This window comes from Babylonia areolata, chromosome 11 (assembly GCF_041734735.1).
Source record: "Babylonia areolata isolate BAREFJ2019XMU chromosome 11, ASM4173473v1, whole genome shotgun sequence".
Classification (NCBI taxonomy): Eukaryota; Metazoa; Mollusca; class Gastropoda; order Neogastropoda; family Buccinidae; genus Babylonia; species Babylonia areolata.
The window spans coordinates 32,157,070-32,181,742 of NC_134886.1; the positions used below are offsets into that span (position 1 = coordinate 32,157,070).

Consider the following 24,673-nt stretch of genomic DNA (forward strand, 5'->3'; position numbering starts at 1 on the left):
TAGAAAAAAAAGGAATACACACAAGAACCCCAAAACAAAGAAGGGGACTCACCAAGCTTTTCATGCGGCCAGATTCTCTTTCTTCTTCTATGGCGGTGGTTTGTGCAAGCTGGGTTTGCAATCACGGGATGCAAAGAAAGGAAGAACCAGAAAATCAGATAAATGAAAACTGGGGGAGCAAAACAAGCTGGTGGGTGCTTTTTCTCCCCAGCTGGCAGTGACACTGTTTGTTTGCCGGTCATGTCACGGCTGTCGGTCCGGTTTTTTTGGTCTCTCTGTATGTGTGGTGTGTTTTGTGGTGGTCGTGTGTGTGTGTGTGTGAAGGGGTGATGGGGGGTGGGGAGGGGACACGGGAGTCAGGAGGAGGGAGTGCAGATGCTAAAACTATTTCCTTGAATTTGTGATCTTGAATGGGCAGATCATAAAACTGTGCGTCCGTGCAGCCAAGCGCTCTGTCTTTTTGTCTGTCTGTCTTTCTCTTGTAACAGATTTATATCAATTGTCTGTCTGTCTTTCTCTTGTAACAGATTTATATCAATTGTCTGTCTGTCTTTCTCTTGTAACAGATTTATATCAATTGTCTGTCTGTCTTTCTCTTGTAGCAGATTTATATCAATTGTCTGTCTGTCTTTCTCTTGTAACAGATTTATATCAATTGTCTGTCTGTCTTTCTCTTGTAGCAGATTTATATCAATTGTCTGTCTGTCTTTCTCTTGTAGCAGATTTATATCAGTCAGCAAGGACAGTTTGGAAGAATAAGCCCTGCCTGATATATCAGTCATTGAGTGAGAAATCTCTCTCTCTCTCTCTCTCTCTCTCTCTCTCTCTCTCTCTCTCTCTCTCTCTCTCTCTTTCTCTCTCTCTCTCTGTGTCTGTCACACACACACACACACACACACACACACAAAGTCGAGCTCCCTTACATTATAAACGTTTTTGTTTTTTTCAAATCAAGAAAACAAAGAGTAAATAAACAGCAACAACAACAAAAAGGGGGAAATATGCTGCACTACTTTATCCTCAGAGAGAGAGAGAGAGAGAGCATGCTAAACTTGAAACTGAAAATTCTGTTTCAGCAAGAACTTGGTGCTTGTCTTGATCAATTCAGTGAACGCACAAAATGTACATATTTTACCATAATTCCATTTTTCCTCTTTTTTTTTTCTTTTTTTTTTCTTTAAATGGTTGTTAAAGGCTTTCACATTGTGGGGAAAACAATTTAGTGGTGAAAGAAAGTGACGGGGTGCTGGAGGGATTAGTTAGATAAAGGAACTGTAAACAAAACAAAGATGGCACACATATACAAGTAGTCAAACGTTGCACACACATCCACAGTCATACATATGCACACTAATGTGCTCCCCCATAAACAGACTCAGACTGACGCACAAACAGAAAGAGGGAGAGAGAAAGCCTAGTAAATGGTGATAAAGAGCTTTGCCGCTGAAAGTACGGATCTGGGCCAAGGAAATAGGAGCAGGAGGGATTACCTGTCTGAAGACTGCCAGGGACTTGGAAGTGCTGGCATTTTGGCAGACATGTGTCAGCATTGTCAGAGCCATAGGCTGCTGCTTCCTTCACCCACACCCCACCCCCCTCCCTGGCATTTTCTCTTCCCCGGAGGGTGGGGAGGGAAGGAAGATGGAGACCTGATGGGAGTGCAAAGGGAAGAAATTAATTGTAATGTATGTGTGGCTTCTGAGAAGGTTTTTTTCTTCTTTTTTGAGGGGAAAGATGGAAGCAGTAAAATGTTTGCGTTACAAAAACCATTTAATTCAGTTCGAACCCAAGATCTGGAACAGTGAAGAATGTGATGGCCATGAGCATTTAAAGTTGCAGTCTGTTAGAATTAACAAATGCCTTTGTATGAGAACCACCTCTCTATATATAATATATATATGTGTGTTTTGTTCATGAGTGCATAAATATGAATGGGCAGCAGCTATATATATATATATTTTTTTTTTTAATCACAGTTTCCAAATGTGATAGAATATGTATGAATGGGTAAGAATGAGATTTATGCTCATTTATGTTTTGTTTTGTATTCAAATTTTTCTGAAGTTGATGAGTGTTTATTAATGGGTGGGAGGCAGCCATACTCCGTTTCCAGGGGTAATAGAGTGCATATTTTATATGGCTGATAAAGGTTTGGTTTTGTAGAGTGCATATTTTATATGGCTGATAAAGGTTTGGTTTTGTCCTTAGCTAATTATATATATCAGAATAGGGATGGGAGTGTCACAGTGTGGCCTTGGAGTTCTTGGAACTCCTCGTGACTTCGAAATAGCTGTAGTTTCTTGGGTTATGCCCAGCCTCAGAGAAGTTATTATAGTGTTCCAAAGACGGATTTGCCAAGAAGAAGTTATTTGGCAGTGTGATCACAGTTGGAATATAAAGTCTTTGGGTAAAATGTGAAGTCTCACACTGATCAAGGAATCCTGTCCAAAATGGTCCTGGGGCTTTGGGTCACCATTGGCAGAAAAAAGAAAACAGGACTGCAAGACCATAGTATATCAGAGAGAGAAAGTGTGTGTGTGTGTGCGCGCGCGTGCGCACATCTGTATGAAAATTAATGAGTAAAAACAATGAATTTAAATCAAAATGAGACTGTCCAACAGATAGCTCTTACCAGAACTAGGTATGTATGAATCATGAACACAAAACTGGTTACAGCTGACCTTGGAAGCATAAAAAGTTCACCATTGAACCAACAAAGGCTCACTAATGCAAAACAGGTGACAACACTGCCCCAAAGAGTGTCATGTCCACAAGAAAGGGGACATTGCCATTGTCTTAGGACACACAATTATGTTTTGAAGTGCTATTTTTATAGAGTGGCAAGGGGGAGGGGGTGTCAAAGGTACAGTAGCATGCACACTGCTGTTCAGATCATTGTCAGCGGAAACAACCGATGTGTTTATTTCTCAGACTTTGGTGCGCCCACAGCACACAGCACATAAGGTGGTCAGAACACTGCTTCACTGTGCCCTCTTTTACTGACATCCTTCTGGTGTCTCTCCAGTGTCTGAATTTTGCTGATTCCATTGTGGGAAAGAAGGGTGTGTGGAGGGCATGACCAAGTGATCCCAGTGTCACTGTCAGGGCGGCACCAGTCAGCAGAGTGTCAGAGTGCAGTGGCAGACAATGACTCATTCATTTCAGGCCTTCACCAGTGCCATGGATAGATCCTGTCTTGCTCCCTTAGCTGTGTCATCCACTCCCACCCCACCCCCTTTCCCTCTGACCCCCTTCTTCAGGCGTCCCCCTTCTCCTCTCACCTCACCCCCCAGGGTCCCCCTTCCTCAGCCCCCCACCCCCACCCCCACCCCCTTCCCCTCTTTCCTTCCCCATTCCTCAGGGGCCCTCCTTCCCCTCTTTCTTACACCATCCCTCAGGCTTAAAAAACAAGTTGTGGGGCACTTTATTTTCAGATGGCTCCCAGTGCTGTCAGTCTCGCTTTCCGGTCTCTGCCTCACTCCCTTCTTTCTCTCCTCAGAGGTTTGTGTGAGTTTGCATAATAAACACATGCATGCGTGTGCATGCAGCCAGATATACACACACAGATTTATGTGCACACGTGCATGCTCACACACAGACACATGCAGACACACACGCACGCACACGCACACTCCTACCCATGCACACGTGCACACACGTACTCAAACTCATGAGCGCGCACGCGCGCATGCACACACACAGTGACTTACTCTCTCATTCATTCTCTCTCTCTTTCTCTTTCTCTTTCTGTCTCTCTCTCTCTCTCTCTCTTTCATTTTTCTTTAATACTTTTGTGAAAATACTCAGCATGCACTAGACATGTGGAAATGCTCAGCATGCACTAGACAGGATAGAATCATACACAATCAAAGAGTGTCATATAAAAAAAAAAAAAGAGAGGGGCGGGCAGGGGGAGGTGGAGGGAGGATTGGGGGGCAGAAAAGTTTGACCACTTGTTAAGTTCCCATGTGTTACAAGGTCTTGAGTACGTAGAAAGGAGTTTCCTGAACAAACTTTCTGCAGAACCATTTTGTCATCTTCAGACTGAAAAAAAGAGAAAGCATTCCAAGACTGCTGGAGTAAGAATTTTCTTGCAGAGGAGAAGTAGAGGAAGTGTGAAAATTCTGAAAAATCTTCAATGAATCTGTTCATCTATCCATCCAATTTTTCTACCGTTCTGCCTGTTTGTCTGTCTTCAGTCTGTCTACCAGTATTTCTTCTGTCTGTCTTCAGTTATCTTATATCTTCAGTGTGTCTGTCTGTATCTACATATCTGTCTGTCTCTGTCTTTATCTCGCTTTGTTTGTCTGAGTGTATTTAAGTCTCTGTCTAAAGTTGGTTATGTTGATCTGATTTCTTGAGGAGGAATGCGTGAGTCTTCAGTGTGTCTCTGTCTGGCAGTCTGTGTCGGTTTGTCTGTCTTCATGTCTATCTGTTCATAATTGGTCATGTTAATCTGGTTTCATAAGGAGGAGTGTGTGTGTGTTGCAGCTGGACGCCAGTCCACCGTCAGAGGTGAGCAGTGGGAAGGAAGGCCCTTTGATGATGGAGGGCTACCTGTTCAAACGGACCAGCAACGCCTTCCGCCAGTGGGTCAGGTGAGTCTGGGGGCGTAGTGTGGTGTGGCACGGCATGGCTGGCATGGCTTGTGGACAGCAGATAAATCAATCCTCAGGAACTTAGCTGCTGAATGAAGGAGACACATAGATACATCTTCTGTGGCCTTTCTGAATAAAGAACTTCAAAACCCTGACAGTGCCTCTTTTTCTTTCTTCTTTTTTTTTTTTTTTTTTTTTTTTTTTTTTTTCCTTTGATAAATGATGAAAGCAGCAATGTCCCTTTTGCATGATGAATGAGGGAGCTGCCTAGTCCATTCATGGGTCACTTTTAGAAGGGTATCTTTTATTTTATAGGAGAGCTGGCTGTATGGAGGTTTTGTTGGAGGACCATATGGATTCTACTCAAGAGAGATATGTGCATAACTCTTTCAATAAATCACACCCATTTGAAAATATTGGTGATTGAGATGTTGAATTTATTATGAGAACTGTGTTATGTTGATGCTTCAGATGATTAGTGACTGCTCCAGACGTTGTTTAGCCATTGTGTAACAGTAATGTTTCAGACTTTGGTTCACCAGTGAGTTATTGTATTGTGTTGTATTAGTTTTTTTGTTCTTTTTGTTAGAACAGATTTTCTGTGTGAAATTTGGACTGTTCTTCCCAAGGACAGCATGCAGCCACAGTGCAGCACCAGCCTTTTCTGTCTGCAAGTGTATTTGTTTTACTATCAATATGGATTTTTCCACAGAATTTTGCCAGGGGCAACCTTCTGGTTGCCATGGGTCCATTTACATGCGCTAAGTACATGCTGCACACAGGACTGGTTTCCAAGGTCTTGGTGAATGCGGCTCACCGTTGTGTTGTGGTGATGTTTCAGACGCTGGTTCACCATTCAGAACAGCCAGCTGGTGTACAGGAAGCGATCCAAAGACTCACTGACCATCATGGAGGAAGACCTGCGTCTCTGCACCATCCGACCCAGCATGGATGACAGTCGACGCTTCTGCTTCGAGGTCGTGTCTCCGGCCAGGTGGGTGTTTTATGTGTATTTTGAGGTGGCTATTTTGTTTTGTTAGTATGTTTTTGAATATGCTGGTTATTGAGTCAGTCAAGAATAGGTTGTTTTTTGTTGTTGTTTTTTTATGGAAATCAGAATAACTTTTATTTGTCATAAAAAGTGTAATTAGATATTCACTGACACAACAACAGTTAAAGCCAACATAATGAGTTTAATGTTCATGATAACATTACATCATTGCATTTACATCTTTATTAATCGGTCTGGTGCCATGTTTCAACAAAATGAGTTGATATTCATGAAAATGAGTTAATATGCATGATAACGTTATTACGTCATTACAATATATCTTCATTAATTTTACTTGAGGAATGATTTGTGCCATGTTTGATTCATAATGATGTTATTACATCATTACAATACATCTTTATCGATCAGTCTGGAAATGACAATGGCTTGTGCCATGTTTCAACCAAATGAGTTCATATTCTTGAGTTGATATACATGATAATGTTATATTATCATTACAACTCCTCTTTATTGATCGGGTTGAAAATGATTTGTGCTTAATTTATAATGTTTTTATTACATCATTACAATACTTAATTCTTGATCAGTCTGGAAATGACAGTGGCTTGTGCCATGTTTCAACAAAAAAAGATTAATAATGAATTAATGTACATAGTAATACATCATTACAACACATTAATATTTATCCGGCTGGAAATGATTTGTGCTACATTTGATTCATCATGATGTTAGTGCATCATTACAAGATATCTTTATTAATCTGACTTGAGAAATTATTTGTACCATGTTTGACACATGTGAAATGATGTGCACCATGTTTGACACCCTGTGAAATGATGTGCACCATGTTTGACACCCTGTGAAATGATGTGCACCGTGTTTGACACCCTGTGAAATGATGTGCACCATGTTTGACACACTCCCCTTGTTGTGTGGCAGGAGTCACACCCTGCAGGCGGACTCTGAGGAGGAGTGCCAGGCATGGACCAGCATGCTGGTGGCCTGCATCAACAAGGCCTACAGGGACACTCTGCACGGACAGGACAGCCACGTGAGTCGTGTGTGTGTGTGATCGTCAGTCATGTCTGACTACGACCATCAGAACAGCAGAGGAGGCAGTTGCCGTCCTGACTGTCTGGGCGAGTTTGATTATGGTGGAGAGTGTTTTGCTCAAAATCCCCACTCTCTCGGCCGAGTGGGCTTAGGACTGTCAGCGTTGGGGCGATCCGCAAAGGCCAACTAGCCCCCAAGGCTTCAGCACTAAGACCCAGTGCAAACTTGCCTCCAAGTTTGAGAGTCATAGTCCTTCAGAAAAGACTAAGCTGTAAATGATTTCCCATTGCAGAGGAGAAACCATGCAGCTCTCACTTTGCTGTTGGTCCACCTGTAAGCTCATGTCAGTCTGTGATGTATGCTGAGCTTTGAGCCATGTGAGTTCTTTCAGCAGTCACTGCACACCCTTCTTTGCTCCATGCTTTGCAGGAACAGCCAGTGTGTTGTGGTGTTCTGTTTTGCAGGCACAGTTGGTTCTTTTGGCTGACTGTGCAGGAGCCAGGGCTGTCACTTGATGGGAACTGCACACACCATGTGTATTGTCTTGTGCTGGGCCCTTTTTTTTACGTTCTATGTCATTGCTGAATTTTTCTTCTTGTGACATTGAGGATGTTTTGGGGATTCTTTTTCATGCTGCCCTGCTGTCTGTGCCGTATTTGTGGGGTTACTCACTTCGCTTGTTCTGAATGCCCCATACACAACAAAATATCCAGGACCGTTAGCCGCTGTCCCAGTGCTGGCAGCCCACAGTGAACTGCTGATGTTAGATTGCCATACAGCCACACACCAGAGGAGATCCTGCATTGCTGCCAAATTTCACACAGGACACCTTCTACTAAGCCCCAGACTGATGACAACTATCACTTAATTGCAGTGCTACACTTAGTGAGCATCCTGAGGGAAGAGATGCCATCAGCACATTCCTCTAGTCACATTTCCCATGAATCTTCTGATGCCTCAGACCTTGACAGAAACTCACCACAGGTGTGGAAGTGGAGGGGTAATTGAAACTGAGGTCACCATGAGAGCATGAAAGGCACTTGACTGTGTGGTCCTGGTCTTCCCATTTGAGCCCATAGCGCACTCAACACTAGGCAGTTCCTGGCCAAAAATAATTAGCAGTCATACGGTGGGTTTCAAACCCTTGTCCTCTCAGTCGTTAGTCCAGATCATTCCACTTGTGTTAGTGGCTGGTAAATTGAACCTCACTTATTTTTCTTTTTTCTTTTTTTGTCTACCTACCAAAGGCTTTTATCTCAGACTGCTCTTTTATTTCCATGGTGGTGGTGGTTTGGGAAGGCTTGGGGGTTGTTTGTTATTGATTTTTATGTTTGCATTGCCTTTGAGATCTCAGTTTATTTGCTTCTTTGAAAGACTAGGCCCAGCCCATCACTAAACAAGAGCTTATTTGACATGGAAACACAACAATAAAAAAAAAACAACAAAAAAACCTTTAATAGGTAAACTAAATCCAGTATATTGTCACCATCCCAACATGTCATATTCCTATTTCACAGCTACCAGAGGGTTTTCACCCACGACATTCTTGTTCTTGTCGTGTTCCTGTTTGAGAAAAAGGGGGGTGGTTATGGGGGGTAACGGACTCAGTCCATGTTTTCTTTTCTTCTCTCAGGGTTTCTTTCTGTCTCTGTGAAATTATCTCCCAGTCTTTCTGTCTGTCTCCCCTTTTCCTTTCATGTCCATCTGTCTGTATGACTGTGTGTCTATGTATATCTCTGTTCGTCTCTTTGGATAGCAGTCTACCAGTCTATCTGTCTGTCTATCAATCCATTCATCCATCCATCTATCTCTGTCTGTCTGTCTATCTAGGTAGCTAGCTAGCCATCCATCCATCTGTATATCTATCCATCTATCTATCTCTTTCTGTTTATCCATCTATCCTGTCAAATCTATCTACCTTTCTGTCTGTCTATCTGTCTGTCTATCTATCCATCTCTGCATCAATCCATCCATCCATCCACCCATCTATCTGTCTATCTACCTACCTATCTGTTTACCTATCTATCTATTCCTCATTCTTGTTGTGTGTTGTACAGGACGAGGACAGAGGGGAGAGCTCCTCCAGCTCCACACCATCCACAGTGTCAGAGGCCTCTGGGGGCACACCCAAGACAGAGGCCAAGAACAAATCCAAACTGTAAGACTGTGGGCTGCTTTCTGCCATGCAGCAATCTTATCTTTAAGTGCACCCACTGATATACAATGTTACATACATTACTGGATTTAGACAATGACTTATTGATTGGTTTACCCAAGACTGGCAGGCATTTCCCAATAACCACAAATTCTACTATATTTACTCCCAGTTTAGTCTTGAGTTGTCTGTAAGTGCATATCTATGACAAATTCCAAACGTACATGTCAGAAAAATATTATTTACAAGGTTCAGGGTAGGAATATCACCACTGAATGGCTGTTTCATGAATTTCAGAATGAAAACAAATGAGGTCTGTCCATTTTGCAAAATCTGCTTTGAAATTCAAATCCACTGTCTTTTGACTTGCCCCAGATATAAAAACTTTAGAGATTAGGGTAATGCCAAACTCAAGTGAATATTTGGTGAAAACACAAGCAGCATTTATGTATAAATCATTTGACTTTTGGCAAAGCAGTGTTGACCATACGAAGTGAACATGATAGTATTCAAGAAGTTTGCCCTTGGTGCATATTCACACCCCCCAGTTCTAATGGCCCTCGGCAATTAAACATTTCTTAGTTCTTTGTTGATATTTCTGGAATTGGAGACTTAGAAGTGTTTTTGGGTGGTTTTATGGCACCCTGATGACGTCTAAAGTTAAATATTATCATTGACCTCTCCACTGTCAAAAGCAGCCCATCATCATCATCATCATCATGATTATCATTGTTGTGGAGCAGGTGCAGGTATTGCTGGGGAACTCTCAGTGCTCTGACGATAGAGCTTCCAACCCGCTGGCCGTCATTGTCATCATCATCATCACCATCATCAGCATTGACTTGCATTATATGTGTAAACAAAGTGAGTCTATGTCATTACCTAGTCTCAGTTGTGTGTGTGTGTGTGTGTATGTGGGTTGGTGGGTGGGTGGTAAAACTCAGCTTGGACATTTTGCCTGGGGTCACAAGCGGTATAGCCCCCAGGAATCAGACACAGCAGAGTGGCTGTGAACAAGACCTTTCCAGTCATGACATTAGTGATGACATGGCAACCAACATGATAGGTCAAAGGTGATGATCATCTGTTGGCAGAATAAAAGGGTTTGATAGAGCTCACATCCAGTGTCAGTCAAGGTCAGGGGGGGTCAAAGGTCAGGGTCACAACATTGCATAATGTGGGCAAAACTGCCTGGCAGAGCTTGGGGGGTTTTTTTTGGGGGGGAGGGTTTGGGTTTTTTTTTTATCCAGTTTTCATCAAACCTTGAACTTTTAATGAGGTGTGACAAAATACAAACTTTTTCAAAAGTCTGGGTTGGAGATAGAGTCAAAACAGTGTATGTTTAAACTATTTCCTGTTGATGACAGCTGGCTTTGCAGTGTCCATTTTTCTTTTCCATTCCAAAATTCATGTGTTGGATGAAGGGGGTGTTACATGTCAGTGTTGAAGGACTTGCCTCTCTTTATCATAATTATCATTACAGTGTCAGTAGACATAAAGAGCAGTCGCTGGTAGTACTGGGGAACTCTCATTTCTGTATAAATTTGCCAACCTTATGATCATAATCATCAGTATCATTACCAGCACTATGATCATTATGATTGTCCTGTGATGATGTGAACAGAGCTATGAAGCAGTTGCTGACAGTAATGAGGAATTCTCATTTTGATTGAGAGAGGTTAGCCTTTTCATCATGATCACCATCAGTATCATCATCAGCACTGTGATCATTATCATCACAATATGAACAGCTAACAGCTGGTAGCAGTGCTGTGGAACTCACAGTGCTGTGACTGGAGTGGCTCATCCTGTCATCGTCATCATCACCATCATCATCATCAATATGGCTGTCAACACTGCTGTCATTATTTATCATACCCATCCTGTTGTGGTGTGAACAGACGGATGGAGCAGCTGTTAGCAGTGCCACAACTGTCATTATTTATCATCCCCATCCTGTTGAAATGTACACAGACGGATGGAGCAGCTGTTAGCGGTACCACAACTGTCATTATTTATTATCCCCATCCTGTTGAAATGTACACAGACGGATGGAGCAGCTGTTAGCGGTACCACAACTGTCATTATTTATCATATCCATCCTGTTGCATTGTACACAGACGGATGGAGCAGCTGTTAGCAGTGCCACAACTGTCATTATTTATCAACCCCATCCTGTTGATATGTAAACAGACGGATGGAGCAGCTGTTAGCGGTACCACAACTGTCATTATTTATCATACCCACCCTGTTGAAATGTACACAGACGGATGGAGCAGCTGTTAGCAGTGCCACAACTGTCATTATTTATCATCCCCATCCTGTTGAAATGTAAACAGACGGATGGAGCAGCTGTTAGCAGTACCACAACTGTCATTATTTATCATACCCACCCTGTTGAAATGTACACAGACGGATGGAGCAGCTGTTAGCAGTGCCACAACTGTCATTATTTATCATACCCACCCTGTTGTGATGTACACAGACGGATGGAGCAGCTGTGAGCAGTGCCACAACTGTCATTATTTATCATCCCCATCCTGTTGCATTGTGGACAGACGGATGGAGCAGCTGTTAGCGGTGCCAGGGAACTCCCAGTGCTGTGACTGTGGGACACCCGACCCTCGCTGGTCCAGCATCAACCTGGGAATCACACTGTGCATCGAGTGCTCCGGCATCCATCGCAGCTTTGGGGTTCACAAGTCTAAGGTAGGGGACAGCTTTGGGGTTCACAAGTCTAAGGTAGGGGATAGCTTTGGGGTTCACAAGTCTAAGGTAGGGGACAGCTTTGGGGTTCGTAAGTCTAAGGTAGGGGATAGCTTTGGGGTTCACAAGTCTAAGGTAGGGGACAGCTTTGGGGTTCACAAGTCTAAGGTAGGGGACAGCTTTGGGGTTCACAAGTCTAAGGTAGGGGGCAGCTTTCAGGTTCACATGTCTAAGGTAGGGGACAGCTTTGGTGTTTACAAGTCTAAGGTAGGGGATAGCTTTGGGGTTCACAAGTCTAGGGTAGGGGACAGCTTTGGTGTTTACCAGTCTAAAGTAGGGGACAGCTCCTGTTGGATTGTGGGTTGGGGGTGCTGTTCTATGAACTAACAGCAGACATTCAGTGCTTGAACCCCCTTTATGTGTTTACACATGCACAAGATCAAATACCATTAATATTATTGATACTATATGGCACTTATCTTCAGTCAGAGAGCAAGCTCTCAGCGCTTTTCAAACACAGCCATTTGCACAGTGGCTACTACTTGGATTAAAGCTACTTCCACTGGATTTAACTCTACGGACGACGGAATGCATGAGCATTCCTACATAAAATGTATTCGGATTCAGACGACGGAATGGAATAGCATTTTCCCCCCAGAAAAAATCCATCACACGCTGTACACATGATTTTGTGATTAGCCAAGCAGAGTGCGCTATTCTTGGTAACTCCACAACCAAATGGTATGATTGGTCAGCCTGTAATGTGTGGCCTGTCTCGCACACACGCTGACAAAGTCACTGACCGGTCGCCTGCTCGCTTGCCAGCCTGATAGCAAAGTGGCGTCTGAAGCAGGTTCTTCTCAAAATGTTGCGGAGCGAACAAGGCAGCGATGGCAATGTTTTAGTGTTGCCAAAGTACTTGAAATGCTACAAACTGAAGGGTCAGACATCGAAGAGGTGGATGATGATGAACAAGAAATTGAATTAAGTGCAGAAAGCTAGCATGGGCTGAAAAATTGGCATTATTTTCTACATAATGGCAAAACTGTAAAAATAAGATGAAAAATTTGATTTTTTAAATTTTTTTATGTAATAGCCCAACACGTAATAAATGAGTTCTGAAAGTTTCATTTTCTTACTCTGTATTTTGTATTTTTTGTAATTTTTTTCCCTTACAAATGGGCCGTCTGTGGGGAAAAGCGAGGGAGAAAACTTGCCATCCCAAGTGAGTTAATGACTTATCATTCATTCCCTGTTTCATTCAGTCAGCGCACATATATATTATCAGAGTGAAGTTTACTACAAATTTTGCCAGGGACAAGTTACTTCTTGCCGTGGGTTCTTCTACGAGTGTTGAGTGCATGTTTCCAAACATTGAAAAAGGTCAAAGGTGGTGGGGTTTTTTTGTTTGTTTTTTATTCTTTATTGTTTTATGTCCGTGTTGAGATTGGTGCAGAGTGCAGGTGATTTTGGGTGGAGGGCAGATGGTGCTGTGCTCGCTCTGCTCAGGTTGTCTTATTTTAGGAATGGAGAGGTGATGGCTCAAGTTTTGCACTGTATTTTTCTGCCACTTCTGATTTAAAAAATTTTTTTTTTTTTTTTATCACCACAGATTTCTCTATGTGAAATTTGGGCTGCTCTCCCCCGGGAGAGCGCGTCGCTATACTACAGCACCACCCATTTTTTTTTGTATTTTTTCCTGCGTGCAGTTTTATTTGTTTTTCCTATCAAAGTGGATTTTTCTACAGAATTTTGCCAGGAACAACCCTTTTGTTGCCGTGGGTTCTTTTACGTGCACTAAGCGCATGCTGCACATGGGACCTCGGTTTATTGTCTGATCCGAATGACTAGCGTCCAGACCACCACTCAAGGTCTAGTGGAGGCGGAGAAAATATCGGCAGCTGAGCTGTGATTCGAACCAGCGCGCTCAGATTTCCTCGCCCTAGCTGGACGCGTTACTTCTACGCCATCACTCCACACCAGGAGAGCTGTGCGGTGACTACATTCCAACGCTTACCTTCCAGCTGGAGTGATGGCCTGATGGTAAAGCCTGTGCCTTGGAAGTGAGAGAATCGGAGCGTACTTGATGGAATCCCACACTCCCCAATATTTTCTGGTGGTCTGGACATTAGTCACTCGGATGAGACGATAAACCAAGGTCCCTTGTGTAGCATGCACTTAACACACATAAAAGAGTTCATGGCAACCAAGAAGTTGTCCAAAGCAAAATATTATGTAGAAAAATTCCACTTTCATAGGAAAACATGCAGAAGGAAAGAAAAATATGTTTGTGGCGCTGCGATGTAGCTATGCATTTTTCTTTGGGAGAGCAACCTGAGTTTCACATGGAGAAATTTGTAGGCTCAAAAAGTAATACAGTACACTACTGTGCAGTACAGTACACTACACTGCACTGCACCATACTACACTACACTACACTACAAGGCAATACAACGCAATTGGATACAATTCAGTTGTTGTGGTGGCCAGGTGCGTTCCATCACACTGGACACCTGGGAGCCAGAGCTGGTCAAGGTGATGCTGGAGCTGGGCAACGACGTGGTCAACAAGTTTTATGAGGCCAACGTGGACGAGACCATCGCCACCCGCGCGACCCCCACCAGCACCCGGTCAGTTCTCGCCACCCTCTTATATTTTTGTTCTTGTTTTTGACTCACTTGTGTAAACAAAGTGAGTCTATGTTTTAACCCGGCGTTCGGTTGTCTGTGTGTGTGTGTGTCTGTGTGTCCGTGGTAAACTTTAACATTGACATTTTCTCTGCAAATACTTTGACACCAAATTTGGCATAAAAATAGGAAAAATTCAGTTCTTTCCAGTCATCTTATTTAAAACAATATTGCACCTCTGGGGTGGGCACAAAAAAAATAAAAAAAAGAAGCCTAATTATATGCAAACTGCATTTACTGTTATATTTATATTTTTTGTATTCTCTAAACTTGGCACTTTGACCTCTTATTCTGACACAACAACAAGAGGAATCATTATTATCATTTTTTGTTCAAACAGGAACTTCATTTGCTAAGCATGGAATATTTCTTTATTTTGCAAACGTTTTGGTGCAGATGGTAAAAAAGGGAAATTACTCTGTAATTAATGCTAGGGGACGTAATTTATCACAAGTGAGCCTTGAAGGCCTTGCCTCTCTTGTTTTGTTTTTGCTTTCCCATCTTTTGTACCATTGCAGTGGCATTTCTCCCAAGCCATTCATTTCGAGTTTCCCATACACAGCCACAGTCAGGTTCATCTGTTACAATTCCAGTATCGGCAGTCCACAGGGAACTTTCGATGTTAGGTTGCCCTCCATCTTTGATGTGGGAATTTTTTCATTGATTTTTTTTTTCTTTTTCTTTTTTATAAGCAGGTCAATATGGTTATGAATACATCATGATTGATGTCAACAAAGTGCATCTTCTGAGTTGACGTATTTATAAATATATCTTGTGAGTATGTCATACTAGATTCAGGATGAACACCCATTCATTTCTGGCATGTATGCAATAAACAATGCTAATTATTTTATAAGTTGCTTTACAAATATATCTTTGCTATTGTTTCTGTTTCTTTCCTCCAAGTGTATCTGTGTGCAGACAGGCTGCTATGGCCATTGTTTCCACCTGTTTCAGTCAGAAGTTTGTGACCATTGCGTGAAAATTGTTATCAGTTCAGCTGTGTAGGTGTTAGGAAGAAAATTTGCGTAACCACAATCATTCTTGACTGTCTGTCACATATTATGAAGAAAATTTGCGTAACCACAATCATTTCTTTCAATCAGAAAACTGTGTTTACAGTGTCATAACGTTGTCAGTTGAACTCAGCGTGTCTTAGGAAGACCACATATGCCAGTGTGACAGTTTGTGATCATTTTCATATTAGCTGTATGTGTCAGTCAGAACCAGGATGACAGTTTAGCTGTATGTGTCAGCAAGAACATGTGTATTTGGGTGACAGTTCAGCTGTTTGTGTCAGTCGGAACATGTGTATTTGGGTGACAGTTCAGCTGTATGTGTCAGTCAGAACATGTGTATTTGGGTGACAGTTCAGCTGTATGTGTCAGTCAGAACATGTGTATTTGGGTGACAGTTCAGCTGTATGTGTCAGTCAGAACATGTGTATTTGGGTGACAGTTCAGCTGTATGTGTCAGTCAGAACCAGGATGACAGTTTAGCTGTATGTGTCAGTAAGAACATGTGTATTTGGGTGACAGTTCAGCTGTATGTGTCAGTAAGAACATGTGTATTTGGGTGACAGTTCATCTGTATGTGTCAGTCTGAAAATGTATGTTGGGGTGGCAGTTCAGTTGTATGTCAGCCAGAACATGTATGCCAGGATGACAGTTCAGCTGTATATGTCAGTCAGATTATGTATATGTAAGATGACAGTTCATGTGTCACAACATGTATACCTGGAGCTGTTGAGCTCTATTTGTCAGTCAGGAGATGTATATTTTGGTGACAGTTCAGCTGTATTCATCAGCCAGAACATGTCTGCTAGGATGACAGACAATTCAGCTGTATGCTTGTGTCAGTCAGAACATGTATATGTGTTGGAGAGAATACATATGAGAGGGTGACCGAGGTGTTGGTGGGTGCACAGGGCGCAGAGGGAGGCGTGGATCTCGGCCAAGTACCTGAAGCAGGCCTTCGTCAACAAGCTGCCTCAGGTCCAGCTCCGCTCCTCCTCCTCCACCAACAGGATACGCAGCTGGAGCGTGCGCAAAAAGCCACGCCGCTCGCCCGCACGCACGCTGGACAAGAGCAGCTCCAAGGAGGAGTTGTCTCCCCAGAAGGATGACGTCACCAGCGGATTGATGGAAGGTGAGCCAGGGTGTTGACTTGTTGAGAGAAACAGAACGTGTCTAACACCAGTGCGGAAAGTGATCTGTGTTGTGTTTGTGCGTGTGTGGATGTGTGCATGTGTGTTTGGATAGTGGACTTTTTTGTTTGTTTGTTTTTCTAAGGTAGTTGTAAGTGTTTTTGTTTTGCCTAAATGTTTTGTTGTTTGTTTTTTGATCATAGGTGCAGTTTGTTCTTTTGAACATTCAGCTGTCATGTGTCCATGGGCGATGTGTTGAGCAGTAACAAGCATTTTTAATGTTGGCAGAGTTGAAGCAAATTCATTAGAGAAGATTAGTAACACTATTGTTGTTTTTTTGTTGTTGTAGTTTTTCTTCACATAATTGGTTTGATCTTATGTTGATTCTTTGTTTGTTTTCTATCATTGTTGAGTTGTGTCAGAACCAGTAATGTGTCTCAATCCACAGTGCCTGAAGGGTTTTACTTTTCGGATAGACATATACACACACACAAGAAACACTGAACACTTAGTGGCTGTAAACTGGCTCATTGAATTAAGAGCTGAACTGTGAGATGCAGCAACACTGGTCTGAATGACTGGAGAATCTGTACAATACATGCACTTTCACAAGCAACACTTTTCTGCTGCTCTTTTGATGTGTCTTACTTGTCAGTGTTATATTGCCTGAATAATTAAATTGACTCATCAGCATAAATTGAAACTCGTCAGTGTCATATTTTAAACACCATATACACGCCTCAGATTTCAAGTTCTAACAATGCATAAAGACCACTTAAAATGTAGGTGTTTGGATTATGTGGTTATCAATATAGCTGCACTTGCAGCAAATTAATTGATGAAATTTAGTTCAGTTGATTTTATATGATCAAGGCAAAATGCTCAAATTAAATTTTTTTAACCAGATATTTTTCAAACCAAACCATTTTTTTGCAACTGTATTGCTTACTTATGACAGATAACTTTCAAATTTGATGGTCTTGCATGACGTGGTTCATGAATAACTGTGGTATATTTTGACTTTGCAGTAGCCATGTTTATAGTTTGTCATGGCTTACTTTAATGTTGATGTTCTCATGACTGATGTCCATTGTGAACGAAAACATGGTACGGTGGCTGGCTGTATGTGTATGTGGTGTGGTGGTTGTCCTGGGCATGAGTTGCCTGCCCTCTGGATCTGTTTCCTTGGCTGTGATTGGCTGCCTCACGCACCATACCCAACATGGCTGCTGCGTTACGTTGAGACGCACTGCATTTTTGTTGTTGTTCTTTTTGTTGTATCCGATGTCGTTTCGCTTTTTGTTTGGTCCCATGATAGCATGTCACCTCTACACTTTTTATTTAAGACGGCTTTCATAGACTTGAACTTTGTTTGTTTTTCACCTAGCATCTTCCACTTCACTTCCTTTGCATAGAGGGCATTGAAGTGTGGGGTTTTTTTTTTGGGGGGGGGGGATATTTTTTAGGGGGTTGGAAGGTAGGTATGTTTAAAAATGGGCCGTTTCCCTGTGGAAAGAGCCATGAATATTTAATGCACCATGTTTTTTTCAGCCATTTGTTTGTCAGTTTTGTGATGTGTTTCTCCTTGTTTCAATTCTAGTCTCTCTTTTCTTGGTGAAGGGAACAGAGAAATGTAAGAAAGACTAAAGTCCTAGAAATTAAATCCTTTTCCTTCAGGAGAATATGTGTTACATATCAGACATTGGTTTTGTTGTGTCGTTGATGTTCCCACTTACAGCGTGTGCCTTGCATTGAGGTTTTGCCTTCTTCTTCATCTTCATATTGTGCTGTTGGTTTTGTTGGTATCATTCATATTTCAGGGTGTTTTGTCTTTTTTCGTGTTTTTACCTTCAACTTCGTCTTGTTTTGTTGATCTGTTTTATGGACAAGTGTGGTTGTGGCATGTGAAATAAGAGCGCAGGCCTGTTCTGAGCAGTTGTTTGTACGTTCGTTCATCGGGAAGGGCACAGACTCATCGTCACCTTTCGTCCTCAGTGGAGTGATGTGATGGATGACCACAGACCCCGAGAGGCGGTCGTTGTGTTGTGAGCATGCCGTGTGAGATGGTGGATGGTTCCCAGCACTCCGTGTCCGTTCTGTGTTGTCAGTCAGTGGTCACTCACCCCACCCCCATCCCCACCCCTCCTACCTCCCACCCACCCCTCCTACCTCTTTCCTCTGTCAACATCAACTGCTATGGAGAAAGCAGAAGTTCCATTACACATGTAAACGTTTGATCCAGATGCGTTTTTGACGTTTTCTTGCTTCACTTCAGATGTTCAACTACCTGTGGAATAAAATGAGAATCAGAATCACACTCTGTTGTAAACAAACCATTGCAAGCTGAACATATGGTGGGGAGGGGGGGGGGGAAGAGAGGGAGAGACTGTGTGCCATACCAATAAGCATACTCTTTAGTGGCAGTGAAATGGCGAGAGGTGTGAAAAAGCTTTAGATTATAAACTGTGGGTGTGTAAATGGAACATGCTCACTCTTGTCACTTTAGTTGACCAGTTATAACACTGTTCATACTTTAGAAAAAAAAAAAAAATGATACAACATAATACAATATGATATAGCATAATATAATATGATATGATGTTAAATGATATACAATAGAAAAAACAACAACATCCATTCAAATGTGTCTCCACAACTAATTTGCAGAGTGTGATTCAACACTCCATTGCAGTTGGTGTTGCTGGAACTGTCATCATTTGTTGTGGTTCCGACTACTTCCTGCCCCACAATCCACCCCCTCCACCCCAACCCCCCTTTCCCTCCCTCCCTTCTTACTGACGGCGCGTGGTGGTGTGGTGTGGTGTTTCAGCGGTGTTGTCTGTATCTAACACCGCCCTCAAGGACAACGATAGTGGTCTGGGAGGCAGCTCCTCCGATGTCCTGGTTTTTGGCACTGAGGTGCCCCCCGCCCTCACCGATATCAACAAAAGTAAGGTCACTTCCCCCGCCCACCCTCCTGCCGCACTGAGGGTGAAGGCAGAGGATCCAATGTACAGCCTTGTATATATACAAATATATATGTATATATAAACACCCTTTTTTTATTTATTTTTTCCTCTCTCTGGCTTATGCTCTTACTCCACAGCAGTGTAGCAAAGAGATGCCTGTCGACTGTTAGTATCAGACACATTGATCAGTGGTCTGTGAGGAATCAAAATTGCTGCATTGTATACAGATATATCTATGTTGTTGTTGTTTTTTAAAAGAAGAAAGAAAAATGTCAAAGGAAATTGAATTGGTGTCAACTTGACTGCACCTGTGCTGTCCTTCAAACTGTAACCACATTCTTATGGTCAGCATTGACCGCAGATGAAGTGCCTTTCTCGTGTGACCTTGATGGAAGCATTGGGAATTGATGAGAGATGCTGGTTTTTGGTTCTTTCAGTATTCTGTTCCAGTTTTCAGCATCTCTTGGGAGAAAGGATTTTTTTTTCTTCTGTTTTTATCTGCGGTTGCGCATTCCCAGTGAAATGTCAGCACACAGTTGCAGTGGTTTTCATTCAGTTCAGAGTTAGAGCTGCAAGATGCAGTTATTGTTTGTGAGCACAGCATTGCTGACTGGACAATCTGAGCTAACAGCACATGCATCAGGCTGTTATGAAGGTTGATTTGCGAGGTACCTTTGTAATTCCAAGTTTGTGTTCAAATATATGTTTAAATTTGAATTCCAGATCTGAAACGTGAGCAATCTTGATTCCTCCAAGAACAACATTTTTGTGTCAATCATATTTTCATGATTAACAGTTATACTATGGGTGTTTTTTGAGTGTTGAAGTTGTACATAATACGGTAATTATTTAGTGTGTGGATATGACTCATTAACTTGCTGTGAACTCATTTGTTTGTACATGTGTGTGTGTGTGTATATATATATATATATATATATATATATATATACATACATACATACATTTATATATATATATGTATGTTATCTCTTACAACATAACCTTAAAGTGGTGAAAATAGTTGACCAGTTATAACACTGTCGTATGTATCAATCTGGGAATGATGTGCACATTGCCATGTCTATGTTGTGGAACCCCTTCATTATTACATTTGTTCATGAAATAGAAAGTCTTTGAATGTGCGATGGAAGCTATCAATGACTGGTTCAAAAATTAAGAATTAACATTGAAAATATATTGTGATTGTGGCTGTAGCGTACGGTAACTCATACAGCAGGGGAAAAGAAAACAGAGTTCATGCTGATGCTATGGTGTGATTGTGTGTATAGAAGCAGGTGCTTGTGCAGAAGGCACAAACATTGTAGAGCTCATGTTGAAGAGGTAGTGTGATTGTGGGTGTAGTGCCACATATCTGTGCATCATCATCACTGGTCATTCATGAAGTGTGTTATCATCCTGAGAAACGGGAACCCAGATAGTCACAAGTTGCTGCCTGCTTTACCTTTGCGGAAGTGCTTATAACATGCAGCAGTCTGTGATTGCAGATGAAAGTAATTTTGCACAGGTGCTTCTAAAACCTAACATTACATTTTCATACAAGTGTAAGAATACATTGATTACAGTACAAAAGACAGAAAAAAAGGGGCATAGGGAGATAGAAAAAAAAAATCAATAACTTACAATGAATAATGCTAGGCTGCTTTTATAGATATTTTTTTCTGTCTGTTCCACTGCGTGTTGCTTGGCGGATAGCAGCCATGCCGAACTTCTTGTTAGATACAGAGAGCAAGCCTGCAGGTATCACCCGTTTCATGTTGTGCCAGTCAGCACTTGAGTTATTCCCCCTCCTAGCTGGTTCCTCACTTACGTGTGTGTAGTTAGTTGTGCTTCCTAGTCCCTGGTCCTTAGTTTGGGTTTATAAATCATTGCTTTTCTCATGTACTTTGTTGTGTCTGCTTCTAGGGTGTAGTGAAATATTGCCAGTCTGCATTTTGGATGTGGTTTTGAAGTGCATGTGTCTAGAATGTAGGCATACATGAAAACATTGTTCAGTGTCCATGAGATATGAAACTCCGCGGTTAGGACTATTGTAAGTTCAAGCTTCAGAGTTGAAAAGTAGGTTTGTGGAAGACTTCTGTCTAAGAACTTTTTTTTTGTGGACTTACATGTGTAGTTTCAGATTGTAACATTTGCATGATGGCATTGCATGCGTACATAACACTGCTTTGTAGACCCTTTCCACACTGGGAGTTTTTATTATCTCAATCATTTTGTCCCTTCTCTTTTCAAAACACCTTCAACTCAAACTTGACCCATTTGTTTTTCCTAATTTGGTACAGGAATTGAATTTTGTTCTTGCCTTCAAATTGAAAGTGGGTGTTTTAGGTTGTTAATCAGGTTTCATTGATTAATGATACAGAAATGTAATGTTCTTAGAATGTGTAATTGTAGCTACTGGTTTGTGAAAGATGAAGAGGGAAAAGAAAGTGTCTACATTTTTTAAGCTTCCTTTGTGCATTTTCCCCTTTTTTTCAAGTTTTGGTAAATTGCACTTTTCAGTTGCAATTGGTGCATGAGATTTTGAGAGGTGCTGGCAGAACAGACTAGATAAAATGGACAGATTAGAAATTCTCTTTTCTGTTTCTCTCAGTCTTCTTTTCTGTTTTCTCTCTGACTGTCAGTTTACGTCTCTTGTTGGTGTACTGGAAGAAGGGCTAACAGCAATGTCATTGTTGAATCACTGCATTTGTCTTGCACTTTATGGATTGCACATCAGTGGTACATGTTTGATATTTTGTTGCGCAGGCAGGAGATCTACAATATGTGTGTGGTATTGGTCAATTCGGTGTGGTGAAAATGGGGTGTTGCTTTTGTTTTCGTTCCTTGCACATGTGTATATGTGGGTGTTGGCTCAGTGTTAAATGTGACCATCTACACCACACAGTGGTTCACATCCCCAACACAGGATCACAGTCTGGATGTGTACATTGCAGAAGATGAGGAGGTCTGTTGTCTGGAATGGACATGAGACAGGGTTATATCAAAATCATTTTGTTGATACACATCCACCTCAATTACATACTCACCCACTTCTATGAAACACTGGGGTTTTCTTAGTTTTGTGTGTGTGTGTGTGTGTGTTGTTGTTGTTGTTTTTTTGCATCAGTTAATATTAACATCAGATGGTGTTGGCATATCCACATCATAAGCATATATATTGATTATTCCATTGACACGGTTCATGCGGGCTGCAGGATTTTCTTTAGCAATTTAAAGTTGCCTACATATTTTCAGTCAGTACAGATAATAAAACTTCCTTTTTTAAGTGAATGCCAAAACTTACTGAATGAAATTCTTAAGAGCACACAGAACAGACTATGGGTCATGCAATGAATGCAAGTCATATGTACAGATATGTACTCATACACATTTATCGGTGCGTATCCCTCACTGGAAAACATGTCCAAAAATGATTTGTATTCCTGACAACTTTCAGTCTGAGGGTCCTGGCAGATTAAGGGTGGAGTTTGTTCTTTATCACTTCCCAGGTCAGCTTCAGGAGTTCTGCTTGTACCTTGATGCCCATTGTGTGTGTATAGATACAGAAAGTCAAATACTAATATAAACCATCACTTAATCCATACCAGCTTTTGGTGGGTTAAAAAATTTTTTTGGAAAATGTACAGCAAATACACACCCCAAAAATGGGGTACGGTTACCCATTTGGTTCGGTAAAAATGACCATATGCTTGGTAAAACTGGTATCAGTGAGTGATTTTGGCAGTTACGGACCACAAATACAGAATTCCATTGTACACATTATTAACACTGCCATTATCTGTTATCTATCATAGCATTGCCTGTCTTCTGATTTTCATGAGCATTAATTGTCTTGTTTTCATCTTTTTTTCTTTTTTTTTTTTTTGTTCACATGCAAGTTATTCTCTCCCTTTCATTTCTCACTCTGTCTCCCTGCCTTTCATTTCTCACTCTGTCTCCCTCCCTTTCATTTCTCACTCTGTCTCCCTCCCTTTCATTTCTCAATCAGTTTCCCTTCCTTTCATTTCTCACTCTGTCTCCCTCCCTTTCATTTCTCACTCTGTCTTCGTTTCATTTCTCACTCTGTCTCCCTCCCTTTCATTTCTCACTCTGTCTCCTTCCTTTCATTTCTCACTCTGTCTCCCTCCCTTTCATTTCTCACTCTGTCTCCCTTTCATTTCTCACTCTGTCTCCTTCCTTTCATTTCTCACTCTGTCTCCCTCCCTTTCATTTCTTACTCTGTCTCCTTCCTTTCATTTCTCACTCAGTTTCCCTTCCTTTCATTTCTCACTGTCTCTCTTTCATTTCTCACTCTGTCTCCTTCCTTTCATTTCTCACTCTGTCTCCCTCCCTTTCATTTCTCACTCTGTCTCCTTCCTTTCATTTCTCACTCTGTCTCCCTCCCTTTCATTTCTCACTCTGTCTCCCTCCCTTTCATTTCTCACTGTCTCCCTTCCTTTCATTTCTCACTCTGTCTCCCTTCCTTTCATTTCTCACTGTCTCCCTTCCTTTCATTTCTCACTCTGTCTCCCTTCCTTTCATTTCTCACTCTGTCTCCCTCCCATTCATTTCTCACTCTGTCTCCCTTCCTTTCATTTCTCACTGTCTCCATCCCTTTCATTTCTCACTCTGTCTCCCTTTCATTTCTCACTCTGTCTCCCTCCCTTTCATTTCTCATTGTCTCCCTTTCATTTCTCACTCTGTCTCCCTTTCATTTCTCACTCTGTCTCCCTCCCTTTCATTTCTCACTCTGTCTCCCTTCCTTTCATTTCTCACTCTGTCTCCCTTTCATTTCTCACTCTGTCTCCCTTTCATTTCTCACTCTGTCTCCCTCCCTTTCATTTCTCACTCTGTCTCCCTTCCTTTCATTTCTCACTCTGTCTCCCTCCCTTTCATTTCTCACTCTGTCTTCGTTTCATTTCTCACTCTGTCTCCTTCCTTTCATTTCTCACTCTGTCTCCCTCCCTTTCATTTCTCACTCTGTCTCCCTTTCATTTCTCACTCTGTCTCCTTCCTTTCATTTCTCACTCTGTCTCCCTCCCTTTCATTTCTCACTCTGTCTCCTTCCTTTCATTTCTCACTCAGTTTCCCTTCCTTTCATTTCTCACTCTGTCTCCCTTTCATTTCTCACTCTGTCTCCTTCCTTTCATTTCTCACTCTGTCTCCCTCCCTTTCATTTCTCACTCTGTCTCCTTCCTTTCATTTCTCACTCTGTCTCCCTCCCTTTCATTTCTCACTCTGTCTCCCTCCCTTTCATTTCTCACTGTCTCCCTACCTTTCATTTCTCACTCTGTCTCCCTTCCTTTCATTTCTCACTGTCTCCCTTCCTTTCATTTCTCACTCTGTC

At 41.9% G+C, this 24,673-nt stretch overlaps 1 protein-coding gene across 4 annotated transcripts in view; it reads left to right on the forward strand.

Annotated features, from left to right (window-relative positions):
* The window catches only part of LOC143287659 (arf-GAP with coiled-coil, ANK repeat and PH domain-containing protein 2-like), a 108,444-nt gene that overhangs the window by 68,589 nt on the left and 15,182 nt on the right, over nt 1–24,673 (forward strand). For 2 of the 4 annotated variants that reach the window (XM_076595813.1, XM_076595815.1), the window contains 9 exons: nt 4,492–4,598; nt 5,440–5,592; nt 6,550–6,661; nt 8,721–8,821; nt 11,377–11,527; nt 14,015–14,154; nt 16,139–16,359; nt 19,188–19,307; nt 21,040–21,084. In XM_076595813.1, coding sequence (XP_076451928.1) covers nt 4,492–4,598; nt 5,440–5,592; nt 6,550–6,661; nt 8,721–8,821; nt 11,377–11,527; nt 14,015–14,154; nt 16,139–16,359; nt 19,188–19,307; nt 21,040–21,084 — 1,150 coding nt within the window. The remainder of the gene's footprint in view (nt 1–4,491; nt 4,599–5,439; nt 5,593–6,549; nt 6,662–8,720; nt 8,822–11,376; nt 11,528–14,014; nt 14,155–16,138; nt 16,360–19,187; nt 19,308–21,039; nt 21,085–24,673) is intronic. The other 2 variants (XM_076595814.1, XM_076595816.1) reach the window with 2 other exon arrangements.